At 40.2% G+C, this 11415-nt stretch overlaps 1 protein-coding gene across 1 annotated transcript; it reads right to left on the reverse strand.

The window, feature by feature from the left end:
• Positions 1 to 272: 272 nt before the first annotated feature.
• LOC115918568 (pancreatic lipase-related protein 2-like) lies at positions 273 to 5015 on the reverse strand. The gene is made up of 4 exons (XM_030983336.1): positions 4662 to 5015; positions 3735 to 3966; positions 1232 to 1374; positions 273 to 659 (listed from the first exon to the last, which is right to left on the reverse strand). The coding sequence occupies exons 1-4, from the start codon at positions 4797 to 4799 to the stop codon at positions 360 to 362; spliced, it is 813 nt and encodes a 270-aa protein (XP_030839196.1). The 5' UTR covers positions 4800 to 5015; the 3' UTR covers positions 273 to 359.
• Between the last annotated feature and the right edge of the window lie 6400 nt (positions 5016 to 11415).

Genomic DNA, 11415 nt, shown 5'->3' on the forward strand with positions numbered 1-11415 from the left:
CGAGGGTTGGAAGCTTGATGCCCTGAGAGAAACGGAGGGAGTACCGGGAAGGCTGCCTGGTAAAGATGTATGCAGGAGTTCAAATAAGAATGAAGGGGCGAGACAATGGATACATTTGAAGGTGAAAAGAAGTAGGAATTACTTTAATATGTACATAATGTATCGCTTATCATTTAGTAGTAGGCATTTACTGGGCACCGTCTTACAAAGAGTTGCGATTGATCCAAATCAATCGAAAGTCCTCCAATCAATCGCAAGTTTGATCTCCTATCTCTTATGTACATAGTTTCGATTGATATCAACTCTTTTGATGTTTCTTTCATATTTCCATTTTGTGGTGATTTTCCTGAAATCGTCTATTACCCTTGACAGAAGGGATAATATTTATTTGTTTTGAGATAAAACACGCCTTCGTCATGAATGGGACTTGCAGTGTACCCCATATCGGGGCAAGCCATATTCCGACAGTCCCGAGTTTGTATTCTCTTCTTGTAGTTGTCCCATTTAGGTGCCCACGTGGTGGGCCTGAAGCGGCATGGGGTACTTTTGGAGATACTCTCGGTGTAGTATGCAATGGCTTTCATATGGTCGCAGATGATGCTGAAGTAGCAATTGGGCATGTCCATCCCCCCGTTGGGATAGAAATCTTGGTGGCCAAGCTGTGAAATGATTGAGGACAAAGAAGCGACTAAGTGATCAGAGAATATAGGGAAATACTGGCAAACTTAGGAGACCGCAACCCGCCCTTGTTCCTACACTTGAAAATCCCGGGGAATACACTAAAGATTCTCTTCAATTTGAGACCTGAATAATGACTCATAACGGATTTTTTTTGGGTAAAGATGTGAAAAAAATAAGTCAGTCTGTTGGTTAGTCAATAAATATCCTGAAAATCCCTTTTTTCCCCGGAAATGTGCCCCCCCCCCCGCCAAAGCTTTGGAAGTTTTGGGGAAGGCGTAGAACGTGAACAAGTAGGAAAGAGGGGAAAATAATGAAAAAGAGAAAGAGAGAGACATACAGACAGACAGAGACAGAGGTAGAGAGAGAGATAAAGAGAGGGGATGGGTGGGAGGGGAAGGTGAAAATGAGGGGGTAGAGATAGTACCCCTGTATTACCAAATTAGATTAGAAATTAGCAGGCCTACGTTTAACGTCATGTAGCCCTTGTCTGATTTCCCCTTCTTTAATCACAAAAAAGAGGAACATCTTTTACAATAGTTTCCATAGTTACCTCATCCGTGAGCCCAAGTCCTCCCATTGCGATCAGTTCACCGTCAGTGTGTATGACGTCAACAAAAGTTGCATCGGATTTGTCTAGACGACAGAAGTTCCTCACCCGTTTCCCGCCAAACCCTGGGCCTGCAGGGTCCAAACCTGGTATAAAGATATAGAGAGAGAGAGAGAGAGAGAGAGAGAGAGAGAGAGAGAGGGGGGAGAGAGAGAAAGAAGAGAGACACACAGAGAGAGAGAGAGAGAGAGAGAGACAGAGACAGAGACAGAGAGAGAGAGAGAGAGAGAAGGCGGGGGAGAGATTGGGTCAGTTAATATCAAATTAATGAAGGCCCCGTTTCCCATTTTCTTTCATTAGGGGCCTACGTGTATGAGGCCGAAACATCTGTTTGTCATGTTGATATACAAAGTGGAGAGCGCCGCCGACATCGGAGGATGCTTTACTACTAGCAATACCGCTGCAACAACGGCGAAGTTCACTACTCTATTGCATCAGGAAACAGATGTGCATAATTACGTAACAAGAAAATGGAATGTAAAAATAGCTCTAAGTAATTCAAGCTATATGCCCCCCCCGCAATTATTATTATATTTTTAATTTAGGGCATTTACTCAGCACTGCGCAAATTAAATGACAAAAATACCCCCCCCCCTTTCTTGGGCCCGCAAACTCGGTGGGAAGTACGCCTAATGCCAGACAAGAACCTCAAGTGTACAGCTGCTGTTTTATACATTATTGAGAACAGTGCATGAACACAATTTTAAGGAATTGTGTCACATTGCCAATAGACCTACTCTTTGATCAATATTTGATCTGCCATAATTATATTCAAAATAGTTTGAATATTGTACTAAACAATCAGAATACACGCAATGCTCTTGGGGAAATATTACCAATATAGAAGTAATCGAATCCAAGACACCTTTCGCCAGTGTGTACATCTTATGGGCGAAAGAAGCGTGTAAGGGCCGGAATAGGCTTGAGAAAAATAATGCTCAGTTACTTAAGGGTCCAATGTTACATAGGCCTAATTGGGTGACTATTTCGGGACAGGTTCTTAGACTATGTTAGTACTTTCCTGATAAACTCACCTTTTTCCCCAATGATCTATGTGATATACTCCCTGTACTGTACTTTTTTGTCCTCTTTTCATTGTAAGCGCTATGGTACTTATTGTTTTTTAGCGCTCCTAAATATTCGATATTATTATTATTATTATTATTATAAAGAAAATGGTATCAAAATGATGAACGGACCGGGAAAATGTTGAGAGTCAGGTATGCAAACCGTTTTCCCGAAAAATCAACTCAAGGGCATTATCAATACGCTATTGACTCCTACAGAAATCATGTTGAGATTACGTAATAACGCGTCATTGTCATGATCACACATTTTAATTGGTGACTCACAAGGCTCTTGAAACCTGTTTTCATGATGGTGCATCTTATTTTTTTACCAGAATGTCGGTAAGCCCACTATCATTGTTATTATCTTTTTAGGGGGGGGGCGCCACTCTTTGCTTGATTTAATGTACAAACATTATACATATTACAATTGTATTGTACATAACTACTCTTACTTATTTATTACATATTAATAGGCTCACAGATAATATAGACATTCTTTCTTCAGGCCTATATAACACTTATATTCTCTTTATACTTGTATTTTACATCATTTATACACTTTCATTTTGATACTAGGCCCCTTGCATACCGTCCCGGCCCCCCCCCCCCCCCCACTCAGGTTTCGAAATGACCGCATGCGTGTTGCCAAAATGTCCTTTTCGTAACAAAAGAAAAAGGTCGACCCGTATTGACTTTACACACCGGACTTTTGCTAAAAAAAGGGGGGGGGTGCTGAAAAAGGCTCGTATACAAAAGAAAAAGGTCGAGCCGTATTGACTTTACACACCTGACTTTTGCTGAAAAGGGGGGGGGGGGGGGTCGGTTGGAACACGCATATGCGTACCCTAAATAACACTGAGTGGGGGGGGGGCGGGCATACCGTAAGCTTTATATCCTGCGTCTTTACTAGATGCATTATGTGATTTTCTCAACCCTGTTGAAGATACCAGATTCCTGTTTAATTCCTCATTACTCTAATATAATGCTGCTTGTATCATAATGATTTATAATTGTCTTGGTACATCTGAATTATATCCTTATTTGTAGGAATATGCGATATGTAATAAATGTGTCATTTTAGTCTTAGTTTTTGGAGGGAGGGAGGAGTTAAGATTTTTTTTCAAACAATGTGCAATATTATGTATGTGACAATGTTATGTTTATATTTAAGTTGATTTGGGAGCAACATTGAGGGCTCACATACCTCCGGGTAATAGTGTTGAATTTCACTTTTGTGAGCCCTGGCCCACACGCTGCTCCCTCCCTTTTCCTCTTGTATTTTGTATGTATTGCATGATCTGTCAAAATGTAATTGTATTGTGCTTTTATGATTGGCCGAATAAATAATAACAATAATTAAAAAAAAAATCACGTACCTGATATTCTTCCGATCATTTCATGGGTGGATGACCCTGCGTAGCCCCCAATGTGGGCGCCCAAGCTGTGCCCAATGATATGGACGTCGATATAAAGAGCCCCGCCGTGTACATTGAGGGCTTCGATTAACCTGGCGACCTGGCGACCGACCACGCGAGAGTTGGCTCTCGACGTCGGGTATTGTCTTCGAGCACCCAAAGACCAGTCGACCATGATCACGTTGACGTCTTCCTTTGTGTTTTTATAAAGGTAAAAGTGGTGAAAATTGTCAAAATACCGAAATATCAGCCCTTATTAACATTCAGGGCTGTATTGCTTTAAAAAGAACACATGACGCAACCATGGAAACTTTACACAAGATCGCAAATTATTTATTTTTAAAATCTATAAGAGGCAAATTCAATAGCCTGATTGTGATGCTTCAACTGTTAAATGTTAAAAATAAAGATTATGACACATCTTCTTGTCATCCGAACTTTATTTCTGTTGGTTGTAAAAGAAGGTATACAAATAACCGATAAAGTTAATTACTTATATAGTTTGCGATCGTGAATATCTACAAATAAATTCAAATTAATGGAAAATAATGAATTAAGGAGAGACTGGCAGTTAAAGAGGGAGTGGGAAAGGATGGTACCAAGAAAGAAATTATATTAGAGGTGAAAGAGAAGAGGAAGAGGGACGAAGATCGAGAGTGGGAATAAGAGGAGAGAGAGAGAGAGAGAGAGAGCGACAGAGACAGAGAGAGCAAGAGAGAGAGGGGGAGGGAGAGGGGTGAGGGAGAAATAGCGAGATAGAAAGAGAGAGTGGGGGGGGGGGGAGAGATATATATGGAGGGGAAGCAATGTATTACTTCTGCACATGACAGTATTACAATTTCTCATAACAACTTCTGTTAAAATAATATTCTCTTGTCTTCCACGTACCCTCAAAAGCAGAGCGTCCCTCATACCAGTCCACCTGTATCCCTCCATACTTCCCTTCCAGCCGTGTATCAGAATCTTCGTACCCCTCCTCGCATCGAACTTCGACGCTGTAATCGTTGACGGAATTTTCCTGTCCATCGACTCTCCAACTCCGACGTCGCCGGCGGTCGAGCGGGTGAAGAGAGTGAACGTCGTGCCGATCTTGGCCGGCGAGTCCGGGTGTCGATGATGGCAGGTAAAAAAGACTCGACTAAAGCAACCCACATCGTCGTAGCAAACTTTACAGAGCGCTAGAAAGAGGGACAGCAGGATAATATTTCTTTTATAAGTATTACATCTGTAAATAAAGATTACTCAAGGGTGACAAGAAATGTGGTCTGTATAAAAGCAGGTGATCTATATGCAGATGTAGCTTTTGTGCATTTCAGAGGGGAACACTTCTCAGAACGACCTGTTTAGACAGGTGGTCTTTCTTTACAGGTGGTCACAAATTGGGTTCCATTGTAATCCGCAAGGGAAAATACCTGCTTCATGGTAAGACATTGGGAAAAACAAAATACGTGAAGATTGTTGCATTCATGAGCTCCAAAAAGGTCTAAGCATAAATTTCAATGCTTCAATCTGTAAGAATAGCTCAAAACCATTAATGACCCATTAACCCAGAATCGGACTGTCTCGAACTGACCAACAGGCTGACGCCACTTGCCCGAATATCATCTTTTCTTTCGCGAAAGAGTAAGAGTTTTGATCATTTATAACAGTACGAAAATTTGTACTCACAATCAAATGGAATCTGCAATCATCTAATAACTCTTCTATTTAAATTACATAGGAATAACAGTAAGGTTAGACATAGTGCTAAATGAATAATGAGATATAATTGGGTTTCGTTGGCCGAGGGGGAGCCACATCTGTATTTTCCGCAGGCCCTGCAATAGACCAGTTCACGGTTAGCACATTACTGCAATGACCCCGAATATCCACAGATCTTCAAAACATGAAGAGGTCCCACTTTGTACATTGTGAAATAATCATTCCTACAGCGATGAAGGTGCTATATAACATAGCCTTTGTTTTCCCCTTTGAAAGAATACTTCCACCTGTGTATCATGGATTGCACTGAATGTGCAAGAATGAATAACGATTACATAACTTTCATGAGCACGTATCCAGTATTTCGTCTCCGTGTATTTCACAATTTGTTCTGCAATGACCTTGATCTGCTTATGCTCAGACTGCAACCGTGAACTCGCTTATTAGCACTGTCCCAGCCAGGGGCGTACGCAGGATTTTTTCAAGGGGGGGGGGGGGGGTTTAAAATATTTTGCTCCCGAAAATTTGAAAATCGCGCCGGCCGAAAAGTCGCTCAGTAGGGGGGGGGGGGGGGGGGGGGGGGGGGGGGTTTAGGTTTTTTTAGGGGGGTTTACATACATAAAAATACCAAAGGGGGGTGTTTGAACCCCCAACCCCCCCCCCCCCCTCTGCGTACGCCCCTGATTTGATGTATAAAACCCCTAAACTTCTATTTTTTTTTGAAGAAAAACAAATTATAGCTCACTAACCCCCCCCCCCCCCCCCCCCCCCCCCCCCCCCCCCCCCCCCACTGAGCTAAATATTTGTCGGCACGACTAATCCTAAATAATCCACCCCTAATTAATCCTGGATCCGCGCCTTTAATGAAACGTCCATTGCAGCAATGGGGCGATGGAAGAACTTAATTTAATTTAACTTAATTTAATTAAGGAACTTTACATAACTGACACGAACGAACGATTCGTATGTTGTTCGCTGCCAAAGATTTTCTTGTTTTTAAAGATTTTCTGTGTTTTTTTTTAAATATCATTTTTGAACATTTCTTCCATTCCCCAGAAGGGGCCGTTAAAGAAATACAAATCATTGTCATTGTCATTGCTACAATATAATTATGTACGGTTTATGTTGCCGTCCAGGGAGGTAGGATTTACATTTAAACCTAAACTTAAAGGTGAAGATGATGTTCTATGGCAATGTAGAACACATATTACGGCTGACTACTAAAAAAACAATTATTCTAAAAATGAACAGGTGACTGAAATGAAGGCAGGGTTCGCGGCTTGTTGGAAAACACTCTGGTCACGGCTGGCTGGGCCATTTTTGTTTGTAATACTAATAGTGTCTTTAAATCGGCCCTTCACGCTGGTAAATTCTTATTTTAGATTAGCGACTATTTTTAACCATTTTTCAATGGGGGTGCGTGGGGAAATTTACTTTACAACGAAGTTGGAAGCAGCAAGCCGTGGCCCGAATGTTTTCCAGCGCGCCGCGACCCGAGTGTTTAGTATAAGCCCCAAGGCATTTGCATTTAATTTGGTTATATTGGTTGGGACGAAAATGGCCTATTCGTAAGTAGGGGCGAATTTCAAAGTTTTTTGGTGGTGCAGCCCCCATGCCCTCTCCCCACCCTACACCTATTCTGCAAGCACAGACCCTAATTTGACACTTTATCAAAAAATTATTGTGCCTTGAGAGAAGTCAAGCCCAGCTGCCTACTTATACCTACTGGCAGACAGATTCAGACAAAAGATTGAAATGCATCGAGATCACCCTGTCATATTAAACGTTAAGCCCAGCTGGCAAATGGAACTTTTGAAGCTCCAATAGAATAACAAGCAATTTGGATGCAGAACAGAACTTATCAAACATTGTATACTATCGAACCCTTCACTATATCTAGTTCCCCCCCCCCCCTTGGAAAATTAATGCTCCAAACGTGTCGATAGAATTAAGCGAAATAGTGAACAAACATGAAAACCCATTTCATTTACTTCAACGCAGTTTAGAATTGATCAGTACCAAATGGCCAATACAACTACACATCTATACAGATGGGTCAAAGGTTCCAAATCTTGGAATAAGTTCTGCTTCTTTTTATGTACCAGCCTTTTCCTTTCAACAAGCAAAACGATTGGCGGATCACACATCATCTTTTAGAGCCGAACTGGCTGCAATTCTCCTTGCGCTTAATTGGCTAGAGAACCTTAATGTGTATGTTGGCATTGTTATTTTTTTGTGACTCCATAAGCGCCCTGCTCGCTATAAAGGATGAAAAAGCTATTACATATTTTGTAACTGAAATTATTACATTAAGTACAAAATTATCGTATCAAGGAAAACACATACACTTAGAATGGATTCCTAGCCATTGTGGTGTACACGGAAATGAAATGGCAGATTTTTATGCAAAATATACTTTAAACCCCTGAGCTCCTGGGTTCTCGGCCCCCTGGACCTCACGCCAATAACATTGAAATTTGTAATAAATTATCCTTTTCTGAAATAAAGAGTATTATTACCAGCAAGTATATAAAACTCTGGCAAGACAGATGGAATAATTCTGATAGTTTTCTTAGACAGATACTGCCTACAGTAAATCAACCATATTTATGTAAGCTGAACCGATTTGAAGAAAGTATTCTCCATAGATTAAGAATAGGAGTGATAGGTTTGAACTTAGATCTCTTCAGATTGAATATACACTCGACAGGCCATTGCAATAACTGCATAGGACATATTGAAACTGTATACCACTTTCTCACTGAATGCCCAAAGTACATTATAGAAAGAGCTATGTTAAATCATGACACTACTTAACATTTCAGAAATAATTAAACAAAAAGCAATAGTTCGCTTTGTTTGAAGAACAAAGCGGCAGTATCAAAACAATTATTTTTTTTTTCTTTCTTATCTTCTCTTTTCCTTTTTCTTGCACCAATAAAGCCCACAATACTTGTAACTAATTTGACCATTTAAATTTCTAACAATTCGGTGGTCGCCTCCAGCATCACATGCCAGCTGGCACCCCCTCACCTATGCCGGAGTGACCTAGGTTAAAACCGAAAGTCTGCGAAATGTACCTCAAAGACTGGTAAGATGGCATTTTGAAAAGGGTGTGGGTGATATTTGAGCGCGCATGTGCGCGTAAACACAAGTACGTACAACTTGCTAGGTCATCTCTTTCCAAAATTATTAATTTATTGAAAACAAAAACAAAAATATAAAAGAAAATAAGCAGAAGGAAAGGGGATGGAAAGAGAAAGAATCCTAATAATAGTCATTTATGACATGAAATTGTACATAATTATGCATATATATAAATAATTCATAAAATAGTGTGTGGCAAAAATAGTCAACTGTGACTGATTGCCAAACAAAATCAAATCAAGAAGAAGAAAGAAGATACATGTCAATATCAGGAGCAGCTATAGTACATGGCCTATGCTAGTATTATAGTGCAGACTCTCTTTTACGACTGACCAAGGTTTGTGCCTGCAAACTACCCTACACCAGTGCTCGTGCCTCGTTCCTCATCAATGAAACATTATTTTCAGACTCATTACCCTTCGAGATCACAATGGACTCGTCCGTTCATTGTCTGTGTGTTCGTCACACTATTACTCCACTAAGTTGACGCAGCTCGCCATGGATGCGGATCATTTACTAGTTGTTTTCATGTTGCACCACCTGATTGCACATATTATGATATTTAATAGAGTAAAAAGTGAAAAGGGGGGATATAAATGAAGGTCATTCCTAGCTTATTTTTTTCTCCTGAAGTCAATTAATAAGGTTTCATCTTCGCAATGCTTTGAAAACCACAAAGTATATACCTTCCCTGTCGCATGCAACTAAGTTCAAGGGTACCTTACCACAAAACTTACAGAAAGTTTGCAATGCAGACACGAAATGAATGTACTTCATTCCGAATGTCTCAAACGTACATACAAAATGTAACAGAAAGATGGTGAAATTCTATTAAATATCATATTATAGATAGAACCCGAATACTAAAGTTAAATCAAGAGGCACATTAGTAACAATGATTATAGTAATAATTATAATAATAGCAGCAATAAAATATAATGATAATAACAATAATAATAATAATAAATCATGATAATTTGTTTACCCAGTGAACCATCATCAGCATCAACATTGTTCTTCCTGAAGGCCCTGTAATTAAGATAAGGCCAGTTGCCAGGTACGTACCGGATGGAGAGTCGCAAAACATCTTGCCAAATGACCTTAGTGCTGCGCTGGGATTTGAACCTCAAACTTTGCATTGAGAGTCAAGTTAATGAACCATTATACCACAACACCTCCACGATATGAAGCCATACACTGAACCTACTACCCCAATAAAATTATTAACTTGACAAGAAATTCCTCAATTCCGTGCGCTCACTTTCTAAAAGGCTATTAATTATAACCATAATGCTGATTATGGCATGGCAACATTGCACTTATATTTAACCAAGCACGATAAATATTTTTCTGTTCTCATTTTATACACTCCTAATAATATAACTGTTTTATTTTGACCAAACTTGATAAAATCAAGAATATAGCTGGTTTCAAACAATATTCCTGTGCTGTTAAAACCTCAGACCATCATTTGCACATTATGTGTTATCTTGTTTACACTTAAAGTGTCTTTTCATAAGGTAAAGGCTCCCAAATTTTAAATAATTATTCAAACACAACTTAAAATCCAGTGCCGTGATTTGGGCCCCGTCATTTAAGGGACACTAGCGGTTTGATGGGGGGGGGGGGGGGGGTGTTCACCGTTGAATGGAATACAAATGGCCCCAAGACCCCCATTACATGTTATGTAACCCTAACCAGGTATCAAAGAGTGTAGCCTCGGTCCAGCCATTTATTGGGAACTGTTAGGGGAAGGAAGGGGGGGGGGGGGGCGCGGAACTGAAATTCGAATTACCAAGGGCCACGTACACCGTTAATGGGAAGATTTATACTTGTGTTATGGGAGGGTTTACTACCCCCCTTCTCTCTCCAGTCTCCCCCCCCCCCCCTTCTCTCTCTCTCTCCTTGTCGCGATTTAGTGGAGGGGGGTCACAACTTTAACAATTTTCTTGATTTTGCATTTTAATACAGTGTCTCTTTCTCCTCATCAACTCTGATGCTTGGCCGGTGAAATCCCCATTTTCCATGAATCAAAAATGAACATTACTGTATATTTATTGTTGCATAATCATGCAGAAAGAAAGTTCACAAATGTTGTTGTATGTATAAGAAACTGTATAAGCTACAAAGCATGATGTTGAAGGATTGAATGGGCACCTAAACCCTGATCAGGGAGATGGATTAACGGCTGACTTTACAGCATATACTAATTGAAAGCATCTATTGCCAAGAGGGATGACAAATAAATGACTATTTCAGCAGATTTGCATGATAATTGACCCAGAATGTTTCCCCTTTATCCTGAGTTTTACATTGCCAATGCTTTGTTGCAGGCTTGGAGCTTTTCTTCGTCAGTTTGAGACGTGGACGGCTACGAACTTGCCAGAGTTGACGGGGACAATGATTACTTCTAACATGACAAAGCCGTTTTTCAGAGAGCTGGCGATGGACAAGGATGATAAGAATAGAACTCCACGTTACTGGTCAAGATGACAAGCTAATCCATTGAGTTTGATATAGTTCAATGGTCATGTTCAATGCGAGCGTCTTTGATCATTATCTGGTATAAATACCAACAGCCTTCACTGGATCTGCAGACTTGTCTCACAGAATTTCGTAAGTCAACACCACCTTCCTTGTCTTTCTCATATTTGTGGTCATTCTTTAACTATGTTTTATGTCTAACAATATTATGGTTTAGTATGAACAGTAGATATGCGCTCGGTTATATTTTCCATTTCCGTATCATTAGAAATAATGCGAGTTTATGTTTGGGTATGTAATTTCTAGCTAA

Source organism: Strongylocentrotus purpuratus, unplaced genomic scaffold, assembly GCF_000002235.5.
Source record: "Strongylocentrotus purpuratus isolate Spur 01 unplaced genomic scaffold, Spur_5.0 spur5_scaffold_13, whole genome shotgun sequence".
Classification (NCBI taxonomy): domain Eukaryota; kingdom Metazoa; phylum Echinodermata; class Echinoidea; order Camarodonta; family Strongylocentrotidae; genus Strongylocentrotus; species Strongylocentrotus purpuratus.